This window comes from Camponotus vicinus, unplaced genomic scaffold (genome assembly GCF_025532165.1).
Source record: "Camponotus vicinus isolate PSW18456_S1 unplaced genomic scaffold, iyCamVici1.0 SCAF_1, whole genome shotgun sequence".
NCBI classification, from domain to species: Eukaryota; Metazoa; Arthropoda; class Insecta; order Hymenoptera; family Formicidae; genus Camponotus; species Camponotus vicinus.
In genome coordinates this window covers 5,606,959-5,634,119 of record NW_028141945.1, presented here as the reverse complement: position 1 = coordinate 5,634,119, position 27,161 = coordinate 5,606,959, and the positions used below count along the sequence as shown (strand labels likewise).

At 28.5% G+C, this 27,161-nt stretch overlaps 3 protein-coding genes across 10 annotated transcripts; 2 read left to right on the top strand and 1 right to left on the bottom strand.

Moving 5' to 3' along the window:
- Positions 1–689: 689 nt before the first annotated feature.
- On the bottom strand, positions 690–13,774 carry Bbc (choline/ethanolaminephosphotransferase 1 bbc). Of its 5 annotated transcripts, none has more exons than XM_083095799.1 (10): positions 13,323–13,774; positions 12,270–12,417; positions 12,063–12,185; positions 11,870–11,973; positions 8,963–9,097; positions 7,381–7,512; positions 5,991–6,149; positions 5,769–5,894; positions 5,538–5,679; positions 690–2,147 (listed from the first exon to the last, which is right to left on the bottom strand). In XM_083095799.1, the coding sequence occupies exons 1-10, from the start codon at positions 13,554–13,556 to the stop codon at positions 2,071–2,073; spliced, it is 1,380 nt and encodes a 459-aa protein (XP_082951925.1). In that variant the 5' UTR covers positions 13,557–13,774; the 3' UTR covers positions 690–2,070. The 5 variants fall into 5 exon arrangements, with proteins under 5 accessions (XP_082951925.1, XP_082951890.1, XP_082951916.1 ...); XM_083095764.1 differs by having other exon boundaries at positions 12,270–12,366; positions 13,323–13,770; XM_083095771.1 differs by lacking the exon at positions 690–2,147 and adding an exon at positions 3,659–5,249 and having other exon boundaries at positions 13,323–13,769.
- Positions 13,775–14,185: 411 nt separating this feature from the next.
- On the top strand, positions 14,186–16,023 carry Mrpl21 (mitochondrial ribosomal protein L21). The gene is made up of 5 exons (XM_083095813.1): positions 14,186–14,285; positions 14,733–14,846; positions 15,203–15,328; positions 15,466–15,786; positions 15,871–16,023. The coding sequence occupies exons 2-5, from the start codon at positions 14,747–14,749 to the stop codon at positions 15,969–15,971; spliced, it is 648 nt and encodes a 215-aa protein (XP_082951939.1). The 5' UTR covers positions 14,186–14,285; positions 14,733–14,746; the 3' UTR covers positions 15,972–16,023.
- Positions 16,024–16,644: 621 nt separating this feature from the next.
- On the top strand, positions 16,645–26,584 carry Nagk (N-acetylglucosamine kinase). Of its 4 annotated transcripts, none has more exons than XM_083095726.1 (7): positions 16,645–16,882; positions 20,689–20,869; positions 24,152–24,236; positions 24,477–24,575; positions 24,834–25,086; positions 25,761–26,059; positions 26,173–26,584. In XM_083095726.1, exons 2-7 carry the CDS (start codon positions 20,769–20,771, stop codon positions 26,434–26,436), a joined length of 1,101 nt encoding a protein of 366 aa, XP_082951852.1. In that variant the 5' UTR covers positions 16,645–16,882; positions 20,689–20,768; the 3' UTR covers positions 26,437–26,584. The 4 variants fall into 4 exon arrangements, with proteins under 4 accessions (XP_082951852.1, XP_082951832.1, XP_082951859.1 ...); XM_083095706.1 differs by having other exon boundaries at positions 20,600–20,869; XM_083095733.1 differs by having other exon boundaries at positions 16,645–16,886.
- Positions 26,585–27,161: the final 577 nt, after the last annotated feature.

The following is a 27,161-nucleotide window of genomic DNA, read 5'->3' as shown; positions in this document are numbered from 1 at the left end:
AAGAGCTTAAGAGCTTAAAGCTCTCCAACTCTCTGCGTATCGAGAAGTACGTCCCTTGGCCCGGTTGGCGTACTCGCACGGCGTCACCAGCCGGATCAATAACGTCGGGTTCAGCTGAATGTCTGGGGGTGCGTTGAGGAAGACGGGCGGGGATGAGAACGGGGCCGGAACCTTGAGGGCGTCGTCGACTAGGTCGAATTCGACGATAGAAGCGACCGACCGAAGGCAGGACGAAGGACAAGGTTGTCGTTTTTGATGTTTGTTTTCGACCATGTCCAGAATACTCCACGTGGAAATTCTTTGATGAAGGGTCATAGATGATCTATAGGAGGCTCGTGGCTTCATTTCGAAACCCGCAGCTTATGCAAATAACGCGGACGAGTAATAACAGTCCACTTATTCCTGCCACAAGTGGCAAACATGTATTGACAGACATTTATGTAATATTGATGGCTCCGTTTTAATTTAACATATTCAAATATATCATTCCATGTAACGCATAATATAAAAAGAGATGAAAGTACACGTGTCGAAAGAGTGGAATAAAATATTTCTCTGTACGAGATTTTTTTTTTAATTTTTCGAGGAAAATAATATTGGAAATTAATAAAAAATTAATATATTCTTCCGCTTTCTCTTCACATAAGTTGGGATAATATTCTTTAGGAAAATTCTTAAAAGAAAATTCGTTATTACGTTCGTACAAATTTTATTAAATAGCGTATCAATAATAAATTACGATTGCTAAGATAAAAATATCTTAATGCCTGTATTTACAGCGTGAGCAAATTATTTTACGCTGTGCGAACACCACAGATTAAACCGCAGATTAAACCACAAGTATTTTATTACCTTCACGAAGAATAACGATTTGCCTTAAACATTCATGAAAAATAAATAAAAGCCTAATATTCATTCGCTAGATTTAATTTTTGTGACTAAAGCAAACGTTTTCACATGCAAGCAATCAACATCGAGATAAATATATCTGTATATATAGTTAAAGATGCACAAAAGAGAATTAAAACACTATATAATTAACATTTATAATACTGTAGTGTTCGTTCATTTACTACTAGCTTATACATATATTTAACAATGTTTTGCAAGCTTTCGGAATTATTTCTCCTTACGTATAAATAATTCTATTTTTATATAAAATATATATCTGATTCTCTTTGATAGTTCTATCTCTCTATATTGCTGCGTAAAAAAAATTAATCCTGCATTACGAGCGATATTAAAACGGCGAGCCACTAGATCCAGTATTATTTTAATATTTAATCAAATATTATTTCCATTATTTCTAGTCTTATATTTTATCAGACTTAATTAATACTTATTAATTCACCTAAGAAATTAAACATATCAATGTCTTATCTCGAAGATTCAAATATTTTCTTTCGACAAAATATCGACGCGACAATTCATTTATATTCATTCATATCAAAGTACAAAGAATTTCCGTCAGAATACAACTATAGCATTTTTACAAGTATCTTCAAATTCGCTATTTCAAAGATTGAATCTCTTTGAAAGAACGAGAGGGCGAAATATATCTTTTCGCTCCTATACAACTGTTTAAATAGTATCCTTTAGTATAATACCGATGTAACAAGCTTACGTATAATATTACGTAATTAAAAAAAATGATGTTACTCGTAAATGCAGCTCGATAATTATTACAAACACATCGAATCTTTGTCATCGACGGCAATTCAATTGTATCGCTAACACTTTTGTACCGTTTTTTTTTCATTCTTTGCATATATACATATTCGACCGCATTATTAAAATAATATTAATAATTACCTTATAAAAAGAATGCGAGAGATACCTCTTTTTTTATACGCAAGCACGTCAACAAGATATCCTCGTGCATTCGAGACAGACAAATTACTACTCCTCATGTATCGCCACGTATATATCCGCAGTTGTTGTTTGTAATATTATCGGACGATAATTAACGCGATGCTTTATTATCTCGCCTATTACAACCAATTTGGCGTTAAGGCGTTTTGAGTCGTGGAGTATAAGGCTGATCTAACAATATTAATATTATCGCTAATATCAGAGGTCGACAGTCGCATCAGATCCGTTATGATGTTCCTCATCTAACAGCGGCTCTTCCTCCACCATCATGTGAACTGTGAACAAAACTTGTCATGCATACCAACGAATACAAACATACGACACATATGTTCTAATGCTCTCTATACCTAATACCTTTAACAGCATTTTTTGGATTTTTAAATTTAAATTGATTTGAGAACTTTCACATATGATAAAATTGAAGAGTACAGAAAAGAAACTCATGTTCTCCAGTTTTCATGTTCATGAAAAAATTGCAAATTGTTTTCACATGTGCAAAAATTTTTTTCTTATATGATAATAAATGAATAATCAGCTCGTTTTGCAAAAAATATAAAATAATACAGATAAGAGGAAACATATTTTTAAATGCAATGAAATCGGAGAAAACAAATTCCTTTCTTAAGCGTTTCTAAATTTCTTACTTCCAGATATGTCCATCTAATTAAATGTTCAATTTCTTTACGAAAAACACGATAATATATATATTATAGAAAATATATATACTTTACTGCCAATCAATAATATATATTATTTCTGGAATCTTTTATGTATTGTTCTTGCAATAACTTAGACAAAATTCAAGCAGCAGGCAGAAAAACATGCGAAAAATAATTCTGACATATGCTATATAAATAAAAAAAGCCATACAAAAATCCTTCGTGCATCTTTATATGAAGTATAAATTTGCAATTTATTCGTAATACTAAAAAAAAAACTCTTCTGATCAAAGAATTGAAAAAAAAAAAACTTTGTCATATAACTATTATACTATCATTATATAATCGCGTTTAAAGAAATTGCCATATACACATTGTTCATTTTACAAGATTAAAACTGCACAAACATAAAATTTAAAATACAATATTTTTAATTTGAAATTTGTTTTAGTATTTTTTTCCTATTGAACAAATATTAATATCTATTAAACATAAAAAGCTGTATGCAAAAGCTGTATAATTTTTGCAGATGTATGAATGAATTGAATCTAATCCTTCAGAAATAAATTTAAAAATACTAAACAGCACATGCAACTGCGACGCTTTGGAAACGTGCAAGAAACTAGTAACAGTTTACTTGTTTGTAACATGCACACGTAATATATAACGATATTACATCAATATACAAGATATTTATATTAGTGATGCATTTTCTTATAGTAGAAAACATTTATATTTAAATCGATCGATCCCAATATAGATTCTCATGATCACATTACCTTCTCATGTTACGTCTTAAGCAAGTTTTGCACAAATAACAAGGACTTTAGATGAAGCAGAAACGCAGAAGACATGCACACATTAACTTTTCACGTGAAATTTTGCAAATAATTTTACATTCGTTTTTTTATTTTTATTAATTCGTTCTTTTTCTAAAGCATGGAATGTATCGCAATATATAACTTTTTTTTTGTTGATATTCTTCCATCAAATAAATTTAAAAATTTATTCTAAATAACAATTTTCTGAATATGATGCAATACACCTATTGGATGTGTCGAGATTTGAATAAATTGATTCTTTTAAAAACACTTCTAATGAATCTGGTTAAAATAAAGAATAATGTATCACAGTATAAATTCATTTATCCAGAATATATAATACAATGAAGAAACAAAACTCGAGAAATATGGTACAGATAGAAGATAGAATTACACTTCATTTAAAATAACATTTACAGTACTGCCTTCAAAGAAATATAATTACAATTAGAATAATCTAAAGTTTATCTGCTCTACTTCATCCATTTACAATAACATAATTCTTTTAAATGGAAAGTAATTTTAAAATTATTTTTGACCGCGTATTTTATTAGGATTTAAAAAAAAATTTAATGTATCCCGAAAAAAGTTATACTGCAATTGAAACATTGTGTCAATAAGAAAATGTTCCTTTTGTTATATTACGTCCTCCTACATCAACATTCCTTTAAGAATAGTACAATAGAAAAATTATGAATATTAACACTCTAAATATCTATTATGTACTAAGTTTTTGCAGTTTATATCTAATAAATTTAATAGTGTATTATAAAAATTTAATTACTTATTATTTATATAAGAGGAAACATTATTCTAATAAAATTACACATATAATGTAATGTACAAATAATAATTAAGCATGTATCTGCCATTTGCTTGTAACATTTCGTGTAAAATGTATATACGTAATATATTTAAAATATACATGTATATATATACGCGCGTATCTCAGAATGTGTCACGTATACTTACATAAAGAACTTCTTAATAAAATATTTATCTTAATCATATCTATTGTCGTACGATGTAGAAGTAAACAAACGTATCTAGTACAAAGCTATCTGTCTGTAGCCTCTTTGTATATTCTGACGTATCTCATATAATTCAATTTATCCTATCTTCATTTTAAATTCCTTTTATCAAATACACAGACACACACACATGAAAGCAGAAATAGAAAATGTTCATGACACACATTCCATGTTATCAAGATATAGATTTTGAAAGAAAATTCATACAGTTCATTATGTCCTGGTAAACATATTTTGGAAAGAAAAATTCTTTTTTCTGTAGACTTTTACAACTTTTGTTAATAAATACAAATAAATTTATATCCTTAAATATATTAATTGCATTCTTTAATAAACTGAAATAAAAAATGTATCAAGATATTTTTAAAAACGCATTATATAAAATTGTTATGATGAAAATAATTCCATAAATCCCATTATATTGTAAAAAAATCTGAATTATCGATTTAAATTATCGATCTAAATTATCGATTCAAAAAAACAATCCTTAACTTTTCCAACGACTAGAGTTATTTATGAACCATGATTTATTCATTTCGTTTCTTCATTTTGATTCTTAATCGTGCATTTGATGCATAATTCCTATTATGCTATAACTAAAGCACCCTACAGCAATGAAGAAAGGACATATCGAAATCAGAAATTATCGATGTTAAAAAATTTTAGATTAATAATTAATAATGCAATTGATATAAAAAAAACCCCATAACATCCTCATATAAACATCATCTAGATGTACATCGTGCTTCTCTTCCTGCACAATGGATTATATAATTTATCACTTTCTTGTCTTATATGAGTACCGAATGCTATTCTTATTATACGCTCGAGCGACGTTTTCTTATTTTGATGTACAGTACACTATACTGAAAGTTCATGATAATTGCTCTAGTCAGTTCAATCAAGACTTAAATATTATTCATACTAGTTTATGAAACGCGACAGATTATGAATTAAACGTGATAATAAATGAGCTGTACTATTCGAATATCTATATACACGGAACTCGTCGGATACTTTTTTTATACTTTGTTACAATACGATTTCTTTATACAATACGCGCATCAGACGAATTACATACAGAGCATTCATTATCACCAATTGACTCTAGTGATGTTTCTTATGCAATCTGTTACGTTGTGACCTATTAGTACCATTTTTCTCGGTGGCGTTAGAAATCTGAGTAGTGATTGTATGATGGTCGCATGGTATCCTGAATAACTTGATCTTCATGTGATCACATATTTCAAGGCATACTTGAGCACTATATCGGAAGAAATCCAAAGTAACCCAGATCTAAACATATATTACATAGTACATTACTTAAAAATCGAGATCTCGTGTAGAATCGAATCATTAACAAATATGAAAAGCGCGCGACTTACGAAACACATCCAAAGAACGTAATACTCCTTGATGAAAAAATTGAAATATTGATTAAGGAACAGCATAGCTGGGCCAAACAGAGAACTGTCCAAATATTGCATCTCATTTTTGGTCATATGAGCAACCTGATAAAAGAATAAGTTATATATGAGATATGATATTCATATGAATATTTATTCACAAAAGTTTGATATATAATATCAATATATATATATATATACCACTAATCTGTTGGTAACTTTGGCTGCAACCATCCCAAATGCAACTATATACAAGGATGGATGATTTTCATAGACGTGCTCAGCGCTTTTTCTATATATTATAAAAGCTGGCACTATCACGAAACTAAATGGTATAATTGGCGATAAGACAGATGTTCCCTGAAATAAAATCGATCTTATGCAGAAAAATTCTAAAGCAGATTATATTTATATACAGAGATTATATTTGATATTCATAAAAAACGACAACAAAATATATGTTTTAATCAAATAAACTTATTAATTAAAAATGTCTTTACAGTTAACATCTAGTGGTATATTATCTATATCTATACATAAATAAATAAATAATAATAAATAAATAAATAAATATATATATATTTTTAATAATTATATATATTATATTATATTATATAGATATTATATATTATATTATATAGATACGAAAATTATCTTATACATTGTTTAAATATATATTTGTAAAATGTATTAATTGAGGAAAAATATACATATCTACATATAATATTACTTTATATTCCAAAAAATTTTTTCATAAAATGTAATGTAACACATTAATGCTATACAATTGATACAATAATATTGTCAGCACAAATACACTACTATTGCATTCAACGAGAAAAAATGTTGCAAATATAAAGAAAATAAAATGTGTTAAATAATATTAAATCTAAAAAAATTAATATGTATTTACTTATATTAGTGCAATAAATAAATCAATCTAGGTAAATATTTAAGAAAAAGATGGATCAAGTACAATATAGGAAAAACATAGTTTCAGGTATCATTACAATATAAGAAATCAGCTTCATCCGATATACATGCAATATAATATTAAAAATAAAACTTGCAATATCCAAATATTATGAGATTAATATTTTAATAGTAAAAAATATAAAGTTCTATTATACCCAAGCGTTACAATTTTAATTATCAGTTTTTCTCATCTATTTTTTTCTACAGCTTTATAACATATACATGCAAGAGAAGTAGGCCTGGAATAAAACTTGGAGACACAATAAAATTAGATATATGTATAGTCTAATATAACTGCAAAATATGATGAACGAAGACAGGTAGGTGTGTATGTGAGGATATCTGTGTAAGGAAGTATGTAGTATAAAAAATATCAACGCAAGTGTGAAAATAAAAATAATTAATGAATAATTTTATACGACGCTGTTAGATTTAGGCCCATCGTGATACACATCTACAAGAATGAAATTCTACTGTTATTTTCAAGTTATACAATTTGTCACATACTAATAAAAAAATATATAAATACATTAATTTAAATGGACCTAAATCACATACTGAATGAAAAAAAAGTGCACTACACAATGTGATCCTATTACTTTTTCAGCTGACTTACTGCGACGGTGGAGCCATTTTTTCCGACACCACCGGCGAGAATGACGGATATGCTGCTCTGTGCAAGTAAAATAGCGATGCCCACAGCAGCCCATAACGGAAACACCTTCACCTCTGTGCCAGTGTATGGCAACTGTATAAACGACACGAAAGATCTTTTGATTAGAACTGTCAAAGAGACCACCCTCATACCAAGGACTGTCTAATACTCCGCATAATTCTTGACATGTTAGTTTATTAATAATTGACATGTTACAAATCAAGAATTATATAATGTTCGCTTTTGAAACAATTTCATATTTTGTTTTTAAACATATTGTTTACTAATCAACTCACAATTTATAATGTTATCACAAAACACAACAGAAATATTCACGAATAATTAAAATTTCTATAAAAAAATTCCATATTTAAAATATATTAACTGAACATGTCGATACACCCTTGTTACTTCCCTCATTTCTAATTTTGTTTTGCATACGCAATAAAGTATTCATATAAATACTTATAAATCCCTTTTATTTGTTATTCAAAAAACGTAGAGTAACAAGCCATCTGTGGAAAATTTATATAATAGAAACTTAAAAAGAGCTTTCTTTCTGTTATATCAAAAGAAATATGCTACATAGGGTAATCTTTTATAATTCTCTCAATCGAATATGAAAAGAAAATATAATATTTTTCAACTATTATTTATAAAAATTAAAGATGTTAAATAATGAAAAAGTCCGCTGTTGTTTCAGGAATATGTAAGACATGATAAGTGCGAGGAACAATATACGGTGGCGCGAGACCCAAATTCTGCGCGTGATTCAACAAGAGAATCGAAGAGAAATTCTATTATTGTGCGACATTCGATCATTCACAACGTGTGTTTGCTATCTTCTTGTTTTACATATAATACACACATCATACGTTCCTTTGCAAGCATCGCTACTCTCGGGAAAAAATACATATAGCAGATTCCAATAAACTATTAACATTTGTGAACTATTCATATTTTTGCTTAGACGTGATAATTTATCTATTCATTCAAATGCTTTAAATGATTTAAGAAGTCTGTTTAACATATAATTAAATGTAACATAAAGTTTCACAAAAATTAGTAACTTAAAATTTTTATGCAGATTAAAATTATTTTTTTGCATTAGTGGTATGTTTAACAACGGAGAACAATAAATAACATTAAATTTCTTGAGGAAAAAAAATTATTTAAAGAGTTAATTATATATATGTTAAGCTTTTAATATATTAAATAAAAAAAGCGTTTAAGTAAATTGCACAAGATATCACTCTGATAGCTTAATATGCAAATGGGGTATACATCGATATTTCAGTAATAATAACCGTACAAGATATCACTCTGATAGCTTAATATGCAAATGGGGTATACATCGATATTTCAGTAATAATAACCGTACATCCGGCGTGTAAGTTTCCCAAGTACAAGAAATCGATAGATAGAACAGCAAGCAAGAAGAGAAAAATGTAGGAAACAGATAATATTTCTACTGTATATAAAATGGCAAAAGATATAAGAATGTATTGTTGTATATTATGAATGCCATTTTTTGGGGACTTACTGCAATTGTGGAACCATTTTTTCCAATCCCACCAGATTCAAAGACTTTACAGAATTCAAGGAACACCTTAATGAAGCCTGCATAAAAGAGCACTGCTATGTAGTTATTGAGTGTGCCTACACCGAGCACAGGGATCTAAACAAAGCCATAAGATCTTCATTCGTGATGAAAATTGTTCGTTACATTGTTTTCTCGTGTGTGTATACATATATAATATAAACCTTTACAAGTTATATCTCTCGATAGTAGATTGCTGCAATAATCCTGCTATGGATGGGCTTAGTTCTATCTGTGGTCGTACACATTTACTGTATATAATATATAAATAAAACATGTTTTTTTTATTATTGATAAGAGATTATAAGGCACGAGGAAGCAGCTGATTATTGCACAATGATTATTGCAAATGAATGTCTCACTTTTTCAATGCACACCACAATATCCATCATAAAGAAAAATTAGTTCTTCTTTGCATCATACTTAAGTTCCACAGAATTCAGTATATTATCTATACTATATATACATGCACATACATATACAGGGTGTCCCTGAGCATGTGCTCACGCACTTGTGAGGAGGTAGAGCGCAGTAAATTAAATAAAGAAATGATGATATTTTCAACTTTTGATTCCGACCGGAAATACGCCATCCGGATCGGAAGTTGAATTTTTTTAGGGGAATATGGTACTTTTTATTACAGATTCGAATTGTACGTGAAAAAATAAGAAACTTTTGTATCAAACGTTTTTTCTGAAAGTGCCTCTGTCAATCTTAAAATTGATCTTGAAAGTAACTATGATGAACTTTCAATAATTAATATTTTTATTATTATTACAAAAATCGTTACATGGAATAGGATTTCTTTATTTAATTTACTGCGCTCTACCTCCTCACGAGTGCGTGAGAACATGCTCAGGGACACCCTGTATATACATATACATATATATATATATATATATATATATATATATATATATATATATATATATATATATATAGAAATACACTTACTACATTTCTTTTTAAAAAATATGAAAAAAATGTAATGTATATTTGTTATAAATCATTATTGAAAATATAAAAATTTTTGCACAATGTGCATTTAAATATCTTTTTTTCAATAATCATCAATAAATGATGGTTGTAATAAAAAAAATAATAAATAAATAAGATAATAAATATATATATATATTTTTTATATAGAAATACATAAATTATTTATTGTGATCATGTAATGCAAACAAATATTGCAAAATCGGTCTTATTAATTGTCTCATAAATCTTTTAAGTAATATCACACTATATTTATATAAATATTTATGTAAATATAGTGATATAAATATTCATTTAAATTAATATAAATATTTATATCATATAAATATTTATATAAATTATAATTTTGCTAAGATTTTTAAAATATACTCCATGTAATTTTTGAAATTGTTTCAAAAGAGCATTGTGTTATGCATTTATAAAGAAATCTATTAATACCACGAGATTTTTTACCATAAAGAAAACATCAAAATAATTATAGAGACTTGAGTTTACTTTTTATATTGAAAAATAAAAAGGATTTGCATTATTGAAAGTTATTCCATATATCGGTCATATAATGGCACATACAGTCCGTTATAAAAATTGCAGAAGATGTAGGAGTTATCAAAAACGAAGGTGAAGAGGGAAATATAATTTAGTAAGGAATATGAAAGTAAAAATGCATGTTAAAAATCAGTAGATATTTTGCAGTAAAGAAGTAATTTTAGCGCCGCTCCTCATGCCATGCTGTTCCCATTTCTGCATGTTCAACAAAAGATCAATCTAATTAACGAACTTACAGCCACAGTGGAACCATTCTTGCCCACTCCTCCGGTGAAAATCACCGAAAATATGGAATACAAATTTGCCAGTGCACACACCACTGTTATAACTCCTAATAAATATATAAATATAAAGCCATCTACTAAAAATGGTATCTGCAAAAAATACCCTCATTAAACTCGTGTAAAAAAATGATGCTTAACAATTTCATTATAATTTTAACATGTGTATCATAGGTAGATTTCAATATAAAATCTTTTGATCAAGAAAAAATTTCTCTTTTAAAGCAGCACAAATTATAATTTGCTAATATTATCCTATTTGAACCTTGTACATGTATGAGAAAGAGATATTATGAGATGTAAAGTATGAGAAATCAAATTCAGAGTATATAAACGATCTTATTATAAACAATGAAATATTTTTCATTGTAGATTTTTATGTTAATAGAAAGTTAAATAGAAAGAGAATGATTAGATTGAATAGAAAAAAATAATTTTCCATATTATTCATATGGAATCAACAAATATAATAAAAATTTGAATGAAATTTTGAGAGAATTATATTATTATTTTTATATATATTCTATAATAAAATAAATATATTATGAACATCAATATAAGCTATTTAGAGCTTACTTACCAGGAATGTGAAACCCATGATATATATACATATATATATATGTAACAAAATTAAAATTTTATGCTCTCATTTTGTACCATGAGTTACACTTTTTAAAAGAATATACAGGACTATTCAATTGTCGATTTATTCAATTTTCGATAAAAAATATTACTATACAAATCATTTTGTAAAAATTGAATCATCCTATATATTGCAAGCAGCTATAACAGTTTGATTGTGAAAAATTTAACAGATACTTTGTGTTAGTAATAATTTACAAGTGTATAAGAAATAATGATTTTCTGATTATGCTTTGAAAGAGCAAAATACATGGAATAAATTGGTAAGCTATAACCATGTAGAATGCTAAAAAGTTATAAATGTGATCTACCAACTATTACATAAGATATTCTTGCCATATAGAAGCGTAATTAATATAGAAAGCATAATTAAAAATGATACAACCTCCAGCATCCAGATCTGTGGGCCAAAGATAGCAGAAATCAGATGAATAGCTATGATAGTAAATTGTGCTTCTGTTACATCCACCTTACCAAATCTTAAGGAACCTATTTAAAAATGAAGCAATAAAGTTTTACATTACTGAATCCATTATGCAAAAGCTTTAACAACTACATCACTTTATTGTTTTAAGTACCTGAAACATAAGTTTGCCAATGGGCACAGTAGAACAGCGTCATTGCGCAGAAACACTGGAAAAACATCCACGTTGGGTAGTATCCTAATTGTACTGCTATACATGCTGACAAAGCAACAAACACTGAAAAAATATAATAAACAATATTTATTTAAATATTTTGGATGAAACAAAGAAATAATGTAACAATGTAACAATGTTATCTACCTGTTGATATTGAATCACATCCATGATCAAACAGTTCACCCAATGGTGTAGATGTTCCAGTTCTCCTGGCCTGTTTACCATCAATAGCATCTAAACTCTGATATACAAACAGACCAAGAGCACATAAAAAACATGCCCATCTAGGAGGCTAAAAAAATAATACAATGTCAGTCAATTGCTATTACCAAATTTTAGGTATATATTATATGAATTATTCAATATTCGACATACTTCTTCAATGATTTTAAGATTAAAATATGTTTGAAAACTCATATATACATATATATATACATATACATACATACATACATACATACATATATATATATATATATATATATATATATATATATATATATATATATATATAGAGAGAGAGAGAGAGAGAGAGAGAGAGAGAGAGAGAGAAGAAGAAGAAGAAGAATGACTTAATTCTATAGTATAGTATAATATAGTCAGATAGTTATATAACAAGCCGCAAATATATGTCCACTACAATAATAATTGATGAATCATTATATATTCACGTGTTTTCCATTTAGCATATTCACTCGAGTTAAAATGTTAGTACCGTTGCAAATTGTTTTGTATAATATTTGTAAGGAAATAAAGTGAGCTAATTCTGCACAAACATCATAAAACATACATATTTATTTATCTCTTTTTTTATACGCTTTATATTTTCAATTGAAAAAATTAAAATATTCCTGACAGCATAAAGTATAAGTAACTTTACTGAACTAACTTTTGCGAATATATTAGCAAAATACTATTATTGTTCAATTGTTGATAAAATTTAATGTGTATAAAAAAAAAGATAAAAAAGATATTCACACAATATTTGACATTCGACATAATAATACATAATTGATGAAGTATAGAAGATACGGCGCTTTGAAGATAAAAAAAATTCCGTTATAGAAATACGTAACGCTTCAGGGGACATCACGAAACACGGGATGTAGTTCCAGTGAACTACAAAAAAAACTAATTTTTTATGCACGTTCCCTCGAATAAAGTCTCGGTGCGTTAAGCAGGTTAGACTCGACCTACCTCTGCCCTCGCGTCCGGACTGTAGTAGACGAGGATCAGAGTGGTGACGATGTTGACGATGAGCCCGAGTACGGTGATGAGGTTGGGCGCGAGCCAGAGCGGCACTTTGCTGACCAGCCAGTTCCACCAGGGCTGCAGGAGGCTGTCCAGGATGCTCTTGCTCGTGCAACTGTACTTGTGCTCGCTCAACCGTTTCAGCTGGCCGGGCGACAGCACCTTTTTATAAAACTGCATGCCTGCGGATTGCGCGAGCACCTTCAGCACCGCAGGAACCGAAGAGCGCGACGGATCGGACGGTGGGATCGGTCCTGCGAGGATACGCGACGGTACCCTATCACCGGATCGTGCACGCAACTGCGGCGATACGGTCAAACATGACAAGCGATCGTCATCGCGTACACGTACGACATCTCTGCGCGCTCCGGGCCCCGGTCTCTGCCACACCGGAAACTGGCCACGCTAGCCGTTCCGGTCTCTGCGCGTGCGCGAGCGTACGACGTGAAATCGGGCGATGTGTCATATGTCGTCTACGCACAAAGGAAGAAGAAGACAATAGCTCTCACAGATTTTTATATAAAAAAAAAAATTATGATATGTATTGATATGTAGAATACTGCCAATTAATTACTATTAATTACTATTATTAATTAATTAATTCTCGTAATAAAGATTTATCATCGCAGTCCAATTTCATGTCGTTTAATAATTATTAAAAATTAATTATTGTAATAATTATAAAGATATACGTTTCGATATTAATTATGATCGCGTTTAGAGAAAGAATTCGATGGTATATGAAGCGTTTCAAATTACTATTTTATTGTTCAAGTATATCGCCGTGCGAATGACGTAACAAGACCGTAAAATGTAAACAATAGCGCGCTGTTTACGTCGTCAAAATCGGACACCGTGTTGACACTGTTGATAATTTATTGTCGAAATAATTTATTATAATTTATACTTGTATGTACATATGTGGAAAGTTCTAAATTATAAAAGTATTTTAATTTATAAATTAGTTAAAATTTATGAGAGAAACGATTGATATATCACGGAGCTTTCTTTGGTTAATTACTTGGACCTACAATTCGATTGTTTTATTGCGCTTTTCCAAAGTTAAATTCTATACAAAAAATAAATAAATAATGATATTGAGAAGAAGAAAAAGAATACATAAACGAAAACGAAAATCGAAAATAATGGTTTGAATATTCCCGCCAATTGGATTAACATCCGCGAGTTAAAACGCATCGTCCCTTGTGTTTACTGATTTATGATAATTTTTATTTAACTATTACTTTTTGATCGGATAACGAATCGTTTTGTCTGAGAGATCGATTATTAATATATATTTTACTTGTAAATTAAATGTGAAAAAAAAAGAATTACTTGCACGTTAATTTCAAACAGTTTTTGCGTGCACGATGGCAACTCTATTTAGTTTTTCGAGGCTTTTTCAATTCGCAGCGAGTAATTGTTTAAGGAGAATGACACCGATCGCAGTTTGCAAGCAATATTATCCGGGTATGTAATTTCGATATAAATTATATCTGTCAACTTTGTAAAAATAGAGCAGCCGGATTTAGTAAACATAACCTCTCTCCTCGCATTCGCTCTCTATAATATTTTTAATATCTATATATTATTTATTTAATATCTATATATTATCTATATATTTTTAAAAAATCTTCAATTGTGAGTCTCGATATTAATATCGATGTGTAACTTTTTACTCTAATATAATTTATTGTAATAAAATTTCTACATACAAGAAGTATAAGAAGTTTTTCAGTGAAATTTTGCATGGTATAAAGTTAATTATAAGTGTTTATTAATTTATATATAAAGAAACAATAAAATTCTTCAATTTTTTGTTTTAGGATTAAGATTATGGGAGATACCAGTAGCAGAATATCGGACGGCTAAACTACCATGGATGAAAAAAATCCCAGATTATCAAACAGAGGTGCAGGAATGGGATGAAGAGAAAGACAAAATATGCGCTGGTTGTTAACATAAATTATTATAGTTATTATATTTATATACATAAAAATTTATATGACTTATATATTCTTTCTTAGATTTCTTTAGGATAAATCTTAATTGGATGGTATTTTATTTATTTATTTTTTTTTACTAACAGATGTGACAAATGAAATCAATAATCAAATAGCAATGGATAGAACTGGTCGAATGTTTGCGGTTGTACAAGTATGTGGAAAACAGTTTAAAGTGACAGAAAATGACATTATTATTATTGAGGGATTCTGGCCACCAAATATAGGCGATCGTCTAAAACTGGAGAAGGTATTGCTCGTCGGCAGCACCGATTTCACTCTTGTAGGGAGGCCGATCTTAAACAGAGAATTGGTCTCAGTCGATGTGACAGTTATAGAGAAAACTCTTTCCCACACAAAAACTCGCTTTAGGTTTCGAAAGAGGAAACAATATCGCCGTATAAATTGTAAGATATTTAAAGTAATGAAAGTTGCTATTTATCTAAAAATTTTGCTATTTATATTAATACACTTAATTTCTTTTCTTTCAGTTTGCAGAATACAGCATACAATGCTGCGTATTAATTGTATAAATATAAATGGAAACATCGATGAAAAGAAAGAAGTAGAAGGATTAGACAGAGTGTATTAATAATATAATATGTATACATATATATATAAATAAAAAATATATATAAATATTATATATCTTCTATACTAAGAAAAAAAGGTAAAGATTATTTAATCTAAATTATATATCAAATCAAAAATGCTATCAAAAACTATAGTTTGAAAAAATAGGATATGTTCTTTTTCCATGAATTTTAAAATATTTTATACAATTCGTTAATTGTATAAAAAGTATAAAAATTTTTCTTAGTAGTCTTATTTAATCTTATTTAGTAGTCTTATTTAGTCTTATTTAATTTCTCTTATATAGTTTCTATATTTTTGTCCTGAAATTACTTTTCATTTACTATAATTAAAATGGCAATCAATTGTTTATATAAACTTAAGATTCCTTTATGATCTGTCAATTCATCGTTCATGTAAAAACACATATCCATGTGATTCCGTCGAATAGACGATCCCTTGTAATTTTTCATTGACATTTGACATTTCATGGAAAATGTGCGCCCGCAGACGCGCGACATCTAGTATACGCTAGAATGGAGCGAAGAGAAATCAATGTTGCTAGAATGTACACGCGTATCTGTACACGATTTTCGCTTGTGTGCTTGCCCCCTCCATTATGTTGCCGGTTGCCAGCGTATCCATATCCATTCTGGCATCACTGAGAGAAATAAGTGGAGGTGGAAGAAAATGCCAAAGCAGTGACAAGGACAACGTCGCGCGGTGCGGTCGATATTTCTCTTTTGCTCCGCCGATCGGCAATTATTGCTGCCGATCTCTTGTCACAGCTGGACTCACCATACTCCGTTCGGGGAGACAATTTCTCTCACGGAATTTTTGTAAATCGCGTGAAAATATTTTTCATCATCGACACATACGCCGGACACTAAAATTTTCAATCTGCGGCGCCTTAGAAAGAACGGGAATTTTGTAAGTTAGTAGACTCGGAGTCGTTGTTGAAAGAATAGAAAGTGGCCTGGACGAGATTTCCGATCGTATTTGCAAATTGGTTTTAAGGACACGTGATTTTTCTCGGATTTTGTTAAATACTTTTCGCCAAGCTTGACCAATCTGTTTTATTGAAATAAATCGAAAAAAAAAGTTCCATGGAAATTATTTCAACTTATATATATATATACAGGGTGTTTCATTTTAATCCGACCAGTCGAATATCTCGAAAACCAAACCCGGGAGAGAAAAATATTTCAGACAAAAGTTGTTTGGTTTCGAGGGGGCCATAAGATGGTGACAATGATTTGACCTTGAAGAGTCATTTGAAGGTCACATAAAGGTCACCTTAAATTTCTTAAATGGAATACCCTATATATTTTTGCACATTCTTGTAGCTGACATCGAGAGCTTTCCAAAACACTATAATTAAGTACCTTTTCGTTAAGTACTTTTTGAGTTATGAGGCTTGAAATAATTTCTTAATTCTACATAAACCGTAAAATATCTAGTAAAATATTCATTTTTCGATTATCTTACCTTAATACTTTTACGTACAAAATAATGAGAGGAATCAATTGGTGTAAAGAAAACACATAGTTGTTTTGAAGAAAAAATATGTAATTTGCAATTAACAATTCCATATTTTTTCTTAAAAACAACTATGTGTTTTTTTTACACCAATTGATTCCTCTCATTATTTTGTACATAAAAGTATTAAGGTAAGATAATCGAAAAGTGAATATTTTACAAGATATTTTACGGTTTATGTAAAATTAAGAAATTATTTCAACCCTCATAACTCAAAAAGTACTTAACGAAAAGGTACTTAATGATAGTGTTTTGGAAAGCTCTCGAGATAAGCTACAAGAATGTGCAAAAATATATAGGGTGTTCCATTTAAAGAAATTGAAGTGACCTTCACGTGACCTTCAAATGACTCTTCAAGGTCAAACCAATGATAACATCTTATGGCCCCCTAGAAACCAAACAACTTTTGTCTGAAATATTTTTCTCTCCCGGGCTTGGTTTTCGAGATATTCGACTGGTCGGATTAAAATGAAACACCCTGTATATATACAGGGTGTTAGAAAAGTCTGGAAACGGTACAAATATCTCGAAAACGAAACGTTTCTGAGAAAAATGTTTCGTACCAAAGTTGTAGGATTTCAAAAGATCTATTTACTGGCGCTATGAGTTTAACCTTGGGTGGCGTCGCCAAGGTCAGAGCAAGGTCACCTAGAATTTTTTAAATGGGACTCTCTATTTTTTATTACTTATTCTTGTAGCTTATCTCGAGAGCTTTCTAAAACACTATAATAAAGTATTTCTTCATTGAGTACTTTTCGAGTTATGAGGATTGAAATAATTTCTGAATTTTATATAAACCATAAAATATCTAGTAAAATATTCATTTTTCGATTATCTTACCTTAATACTTTTATGTACAAAATAATGAGAGTAACCAATTGGTGTAAAGAAAAAAACATAGTTGTTTTTAAGAAAAAATATGTAATTTGCAATTAACAATTCCATATTTTTTCTTAAAAACAACTGTATGTTTTCTTTACACCAATTGATTACTCTGTATTATTACTTACATGTATTAATAATACTTGTAGTATTACTTACATGTATATGTGTGTGTGTATATATATATATATATATATATATATATATATATATATATATATATATATATATACAGGGTGACCCATTTTAACTTAGGCAGCCAAATAACTCGAAAAATAAGCAAGATAGAGAAAAATGTTTTAGACAAAAGTTGTATGGTTTCGAGGGGGCCATAAGATGGTATCATTGGTTTGACCTTGAAGAGTCATTTGAAGGTCACGTGAAGGTCACTTCAATTTTTTTAAATGGAACACCCTATATATTTTTGCACACTTGTAGCTTATCTCGAGAGCTTTCCAAAACACTATAATTAAGTACCTTTTCGTTAAGTACTTTTTGAGTTATGAGGCTTGAAATAATTTCTTAATTTTACATAAACCGTAAAATATCTTGTAAAACATTCTTTTTTCGATTATCTTACCTTAATACTTTTATGTACAAAATAATGAGAGGAATCAATTGGTGTAAAGAAAACACATAGTTGTTTTTAAGAAAAAATATGGAATTGTTAATTGCAAATTATATATTTTTTCTTCAAAACAACTATGTGTTTTTTTTACACCAGTTGATTCCTCTCATTATTTTGTACGTAAAAGTATTAAGGTAAGATAATCGAAAAATGAATATTTTACAAGATATTTTACGGTTTATGTAAAATTAAGAAATTATTTCAAGCCTCATAACTCAAAAAGTACTTAACGAAAAGGTACTTAATTATAGTGTTTTGGAAAGCTCTCGAGATAAGCTACAAGTGTGCAAAAATATATAGGGTGTTCCATTTAAAAAAATTGAAGTGACCTTCACGTGACCTTCAAATGACTCTTCAGTGTCAAACCAATGATACCATCTTATGGCCCCCTCGAAACCATAAAACTTTTGTCTGAAACATTTTTCTCTAAAATGCTTTGTTTCCGAAATAATTGCGTGCGTTAATTAAAATGGCTCACCCTGTGTATATATATATATATATATATATATATATATATATATATATATATATATATATTCCAATATAAGTTGAAATAATTTCTATGGAAATTTTAATATATATATATATATATATATATACATATATATATATATATATTCCAATATAAGTTGAAATAATTTCTATGGAAATTTTAATATATATATATATAACGAAAAATGATGTATATATACATATATAATTGTAGAATATAGATATACATATATATATATATATATATATATATATATATATATATCTACATATAGATATATCTCCTGTAGATATGTGTATATATATATATATATATATATATATATATATATATATATACACATATACATATATCTACAGGATGTTTGATAAAGAATTAACATACATCATTTCTCGTTAATCTTATATAAAGTTTGAGGATAACTTAATTGTCACACATGCATATGATAGCCGCTGAAGTGCGCTTTTGTCAAATTACATATATGTGCGAATTTCACGTGGAAAAAAATCGATTAAAGACTTTTTAGATTTTAAAATTTTATTGTAAACATATGCATAATTACGAGATTTATCTTTGTACGGTAGAGTTTCCTTAAATTTAGTCTCATTTCCTTAAATTTAATCGTTAATTTTGACCTTGTATATCCTTCCACACCTATTTTTATAAACACTAATCGGTCGCACCTCTTCATGTAATAATGGTCCGTTAGATGATTGTACACGCATCTGTAATGATTTGCATTTAACATTTAACTTTAAAGATGGGAAGAATTATTTAGTTCTGTGAACTACTCAATTATTTCTGTAGCTCCAGAATTGGAATCAGTCTTACAAGAAAAGCAGTTTTGCGATATCCGATAATTTTTCTTTTCCAGCAGTTTACCGCTCTTTTCTCTACAGAATTAAAATTAATGAAATTCTACAATATTTTTTACCTCAACTATATACAACAGAAATTTATCAGCGAAATGTTATCTCAGAAGATTATTTGATTTGTTTTTCAAATGACAATATATGAATCAGCAAATTTGAACAATTGATTAACTAGATAAATTTCGTGCTTATATATTTTCTGAAATTATCCCGCATTATCCTATTTCATCCAGATCCTGCCGAATCCTTACAAAACATCCAGAAATAGTTTCAAAGTTCTTGCCGAACGGATTTGACAAAAACCGATTTTGAAAAATGGCAGGAAAAAGGAAGACTAAGAAGACGAAGAAGCAGAAGAAGATCGTAGACGAATATCAATTACGCAGAGATCTAAGAGAACAGATGAAGATGATGGAAACCGCGGATCTAGTGCAGGAAACTGCGGTACATGCGAAGGACCAAGCACAATACTCCGAGGATATTAGAATCGGTGGTATAGAGGGGTAAGTTTGATTCATATAATCAATCAAACATTAATGGACACATACACAAGAGACACCCTGAAATTAATTAAAATAATTCGAACAAAAAATCATGTGATCAATTATTCACGACATACTAAAAGCCTTCGCGATATATTAAAAGATTGTGATTCGTAACAATGTTTTTATAACATTATCACAAATCATTTGGGTACTTAGCTTCCCCTTCAGAGTAAATCTTCCAGGTACTACAACCCCCCTTAATTGTGTGTAATATAATTTATAATTTATCTTAGTAAAGGATTATCTAAGTAAAGGATTATATCTATACATTGTATACATTGAATACATCGTATTTTAACATAAGTAAATAAATATGCAAGTTAAAATTAAAAATAAATATTCGCAGATTTTAATATTCGAAAATATAATTAGATTTGCCAATTGTTCACATGATCGATTTCGAACGAACAAATCTCGAGAAATAAACAATATCGTAAAAAATGAGCACTAAACATCATGTAAAGTAACTGAATTCATTACCGCTACGACATATTTAAAGCGATATAAAATAAATTTACACGAATTTATTTCTGTTATTTGTATTTGAAATTAATTATTAATTAAGCGAATGATATATTATTGCTTTCATTATTTTAATTTGCACGTTTAATTTAATTATTTTAATTGATTTTGACTGATCGTTTTATTATGTGATTGCAATCCGAATGACAAATTAATGACATTTAAATCGCCAAAAAATATAAAATGTCCAAATATATTCCAAGTGTCGATAGAGAGACTCAATTACTGTCTGTAAAGATTGCAACGAAACAATAATTTATAAATTTTATCTTGTTTCCTTGATTCTTATTTGACATAAATGATCACATGATATACACGCTTCGACAAAGGCCATCGCGATATATTCGATCGTGATAGTGCATAATATTTACCAAAAGTTTATTATTCGTTAGTATAATGATAATAGCGTGTTATTTTTTTTTATGTTTATTGCGATCGCGCTTTGATAAGGAATTCCACAATATACAATATTTCAGAATAGCTCTGCACTAATACAGAATATACAGAATTTATCTGCATCTGCAATTTTTCGCTCCGTTCGAATGACAATTGCATATCTTAATAATAATCTTTAGACGAGAAAAATGATAACTAAATAACATATGATAATTATTTAATTTGTTACCTCTAAATATTTAATATTTTATAAATTTAATAATTAATATAAATTTAAACTGAATAGTTTCCTATCTTTTTGCATTTTAAATTAATTTCAATAATTGAGCCAATACCACATAAAGTTTAATGTTTATTTGAAAAATATAATTTATTTTAATTTGATCAAAATAAATTTATGTATTAATATGATGTTATTATTATATTAAATTTCAGAGTTGGGAAGTAACGCGTTTCTTGTAACGTCGTTACCGTTACCGTTACTTTTTTTCGGTAACGATCGTTACTTTTTTCTGTCTATAACGGTAACGGTAACGTCGTTACAGTAACGGTAATTTTTACAGTAACGGTAACAAATTTAACCGTTACTTTTATCGTTACTTTAATTTTGTAATCCTGGATAGTATCCCCTTAGTAATTGAAAAATCTATTCTTATTACAAAACAGTTTGCAAATATTTTGGAAAATTATATACATGCATGATGTTTTTCTCTGTATTAAATCTAAAATTTCTAAATTACAATAAATGAAAAATTGAATATGAAGAACATCAATGATGGAATAATTTATAATTATCGAATATATAAAAGTAATAATTATATTTTAAAATCAACTATAATAAATACTATAAAATAATAATTATATTTTAAAATAAATTAATTTAATTTTTGTATTATAAAAAGTAACGAAAAAGTAACGAATCGTTATTTTCTTAGTAACAGTAACGGTAACGAGTTACTTTTCAAAATTAGTAACGAGTAATGGTAACGAGTTACTTTTCACGAAAAGTAACGGTAACGGTAACGCGTTACTTTTTTGAAGTAACGTTCCCAACTCTGTTAAATTTTCATATTTCAAGGAGACATTATCTTATCGTAACACGATTATATAAATTTAAAACGTCCGTTTCCACTTATGTTGAGAAACAAAAAAAACATATAGGGTGTTTCTTAATAAGTGCGAAAAATTTTAGATGATATTATTTGTCGAAAATTAAGGGGGGTTTTTCATTCATATAAACATATACTCCTACTGATTTATTTAGAAACTCTTTTATTTCTTTTATTTTTTTCATAAAATCAGTAGTTTTCAAGAAAAAAATAAAATACGTTATCGTATATGTTTCGAATTACGAGAAGTTAAATTTTAAAATAAAAATAAAATTAGAGTAAATGTTGAGAAAATTGGAACAAAAATAAAATTATAATAAAAACGTAAAAACCTAATTTTTACCCCCATTTTTAGAGGAGTGTAACTCTACAGAGAGAGATGTAGGAGTATATGTCTATATGAAAAACCCCCTTTAATTTTCGACAAAGAATCATCTAAAGTTTTTCGCACTTATTAAGAAATACCCTATATATATATATATATATATATATATATATATATATATATATATATATATATTCGCAAAATTTTCATTATGAGAATTATTACTTTTCAATATTATTTTCGCGATTATTAAAATAAGAATCAAAATATAACAAATTTGCAATGGATAATCTGTAAAATAAAAGTGAAATTATATATCAACATATATCGAAACATTAAAAAATATAAAATACAAATTCGATATCTTATCTAATATAAAATAAAATATTTTACATTAAATTAGATATCTGACTTTAAAACAAGTAAAAAAGTATTTTCTAGTGACAAATATATTTTGAATTTATTATTTTTCATTACATAATATTTCATGATTTTACAATTCGCAATAAAAAGTAATTTCTATAATGAGATAAATAGGATATGTGCAATTGATATCAATCATAAGAATTGGTGACACTTAATATTTATTGAGAGTCGCAAGCTTAACTTTGATGAGTCACATGCATCTGCTTAAACGATAGCTGTTAATACGTAGTTTTATTCACTAGGATTGAGTCATTCAATAATAAAAAAAAATATAAATGATCACGCTATACACGTAGAGTGATCGAAAAAAAATGGGAGGGAAGATAGATTTAGAGAAAGAATATTTAATTTTTGATGAGAGAGAGAGAGAGAGAAATATATTCAATTAGGATTTGCAAACTATTTTATGTCTAAGAGATATCTTATGTATATACATAGATCTCATTATAATATAATTTTCAGAGGTGGGACCCATTCTACACTTGTAATAATCGATGGAAAAGGTACGCGACTAACGGAAATTGAAGGACCGCTAACTAATTATTGGGTAATTAAAAATTGTTTAAAATTATATAAAATTAACCATTTATTTTATTTTTAAAGTACTGCATGAATCTAGTTAAAACAAATTATGAATTTCGATGAGACACGCGAAAAAGAACGGAAAATTTAAAAATTTTTAAAGCTGAACTCATAGCGTTTTCAAGATAAAAGATTATGAATAATTAAACAAATACAATTTTGCTCTTACTAGAAAATATTCATTTGAAAAATTTGCTTCTCCTAGGCAATTGGCATAGATGAGACAGCTGCCAGACTCAGTGCGATGATCGAGAAGGGTAAACAAACATTAAATATACCAGAATCCGTCCCTTTAGATTGCGTAGTGAGTTTATATAGATAATTATATAGATAATTATTTTTGTTACATATACTATCATATTAAAATGTATACTTTTTAATTATGAATATAAATAAAATGATAATAATGAAGTAAGCGTGCCATAATGATGATTTTGAAATAAATGAGCTTTCATTTTATGATACTTTTTTAGCCTGTTTCTAAATTTTAAATCTTTGATTATATTTGAAATTGACGTGCTTTAACATTGAAATGTTTTGCAAAAGAAAAATTATTTGACAGGGGTTCAGTTTAAGTGGTTGTAAGGAGGAATCTACTGATCGTCAGCTTAAGGAAACTTTCCTGCAAAAATATCCACACTCTGCTAAGGATTGTGTGATCACCTCGGATGCTGTTGGTGCTCTCCGAACTGGCTTGGAATCAGGCGGAATTGTATTGATTAGTGGAACTGGTAGTAATGGTATGCTCATCAATCCCGATGGAGAGATTCTCGGATGCGGAGGCTGGGGGCATATGTTGGGCGATGAGGGAGGTGGTACGTATTTTTAGTGGTATGTATTCTTACTGCAAAAAGAACAGGAATGTGAAAAATAAATTTCAAAATTAACCGTTTTAAATCAACAAATAGCCTTATTACTTTAATTGATCTTTATTTTATAAATAAAAAATTTTTGAATATAATTTTATTTCTTTCAGAATTCTCCGAGTATAGTTAAAAATTTTTTAAATAAATTAAATGAGTTTTCTCTCTTTTGTTAAAATGTAATATTATTATCTACAATTAACATTGGCTTATCAGTTATTTCTTTTTTATGATTCTGATTAGTTATTTAAATCTTTATCTCTTCTTTGGAAAAGTTAAGATATTTTTTGACATACTTATCTCTATATACAATAAAGTAATGATAAAATCTATTCCTATATCACTAGCATCCCAGATAAGCTTGTTTACCTTTCTCTTTTTTTTTAATTTTTTATTTTAAAAACATTTAATAGTTGTGTATTGCTTTGTATTTGAGGGAATTTATTTCAAAGTAAATCATGCTTAATAATTATAATAATAAATTTTTAAATTAAATCTATTATAGAAATAAACATTGCCATATATATAATTAGGCTTATCTTAAATGTAGATAAATTTAAAGTTAAATTTACAATTAAATTCCTTATAAGCTACAATTATTCACTTTCTCTTGTTAATTTGACAAGCTTACTGGATCGCCCATCGTGCCTGCAAATATGTATATGATGATATCGATGGTTTCACGGAGGCACCGGAATCCATAAACTATCTATGGCCGGCGATCAGAAGATATTTCAACATAACTGATAGACGCGGTATATTACCATATTTCTATACGAATTTCGACAAGAGCATCATCGCAGGTTTCACCAAAGAGATCGCGATCGGTTGCGAGAAGGACGATCCACTATGCCTGAGGATTTTTAAAGAAGCTGGATGTGTATTGGCAAAGCACGTTAATGTTCTCTGGAAAAAGGCGCACAACGTTAGTGCTTCAATTTCAATAGTTAAATGATTCATTTTTCATATGTAAAATTTCACAATGATTTCATCAAATAAAATTGATTTACTAACAATTTGTTCAATTTTTCTTATCAGGATCTTAAGTTGGCTCATGGCGGATTAAAAGTGATCTGCGTCGGATCTGTGTGGGAATCGTGGAAATTCATGAAGAATGGTTTCGTGAATGAAATTCATAACAGACATATTGTGGACGAGTTGAATCTATTGCGGTTAACGACAACGTCGGCGTTGGGCGCGTGCTACCTGGCCGCGGAGAAAATCGATTGTTCATTCGTCAAATCATACGACAGCAACGTCGAAATCTTCTTCCATTATAAGCGCGATAATTATCCGGCGTGAATAATTAAACGTAAACGATAGAATTAAAAAAATAATAATTTCCGATAACGCTCATATTCATAAAAATAGGAAGAATATGTAAAATATAAATAATATTTTTATTTTTATTATAAATAAATATTTTATATTATACTAAAGAATATTTTTATTCAGCGCTGAAACAAACGCTTATTTATCTCCAATATCGCCCAAAAATGACAAGTAAATTATCTCTGAGTAATTGATAATTTAAAGGACTCAAATTCTTAATTGATGATTATACATACACATATAGCAAATAAATATAAGATAATACATACATAATACATACACAAATAGCAGATAAATATATGATAAATAATGATAAAGAAATCTACAAAAATATGATAATAAAAATATCGATTTAATGTATATATGTATATGTATATATATATATATATAAATTAAAAAAAAAACAGTATAATAAATCATATGAATATAAATTTTTCTTATAGATGATAATTTTTCTACACTAAAACTAAAACAAATTTTTTTACACATAGTATATTAAAGATGAGTTTGTTTCCCTTCAAAACTTCACAGTGTACAAAGAATGGGATTGAAAGCAATCTGGGATACGGCATGGGGCTGCATATTCTGGGTCCTCTCTCTAATCATTAAAATTGTGTTATATTTATTTATATCTCTCTTCAGCCTAATAATTTTAGGAGGTTGTGCTTTTGCAATAATAATCCTTATTTTATATG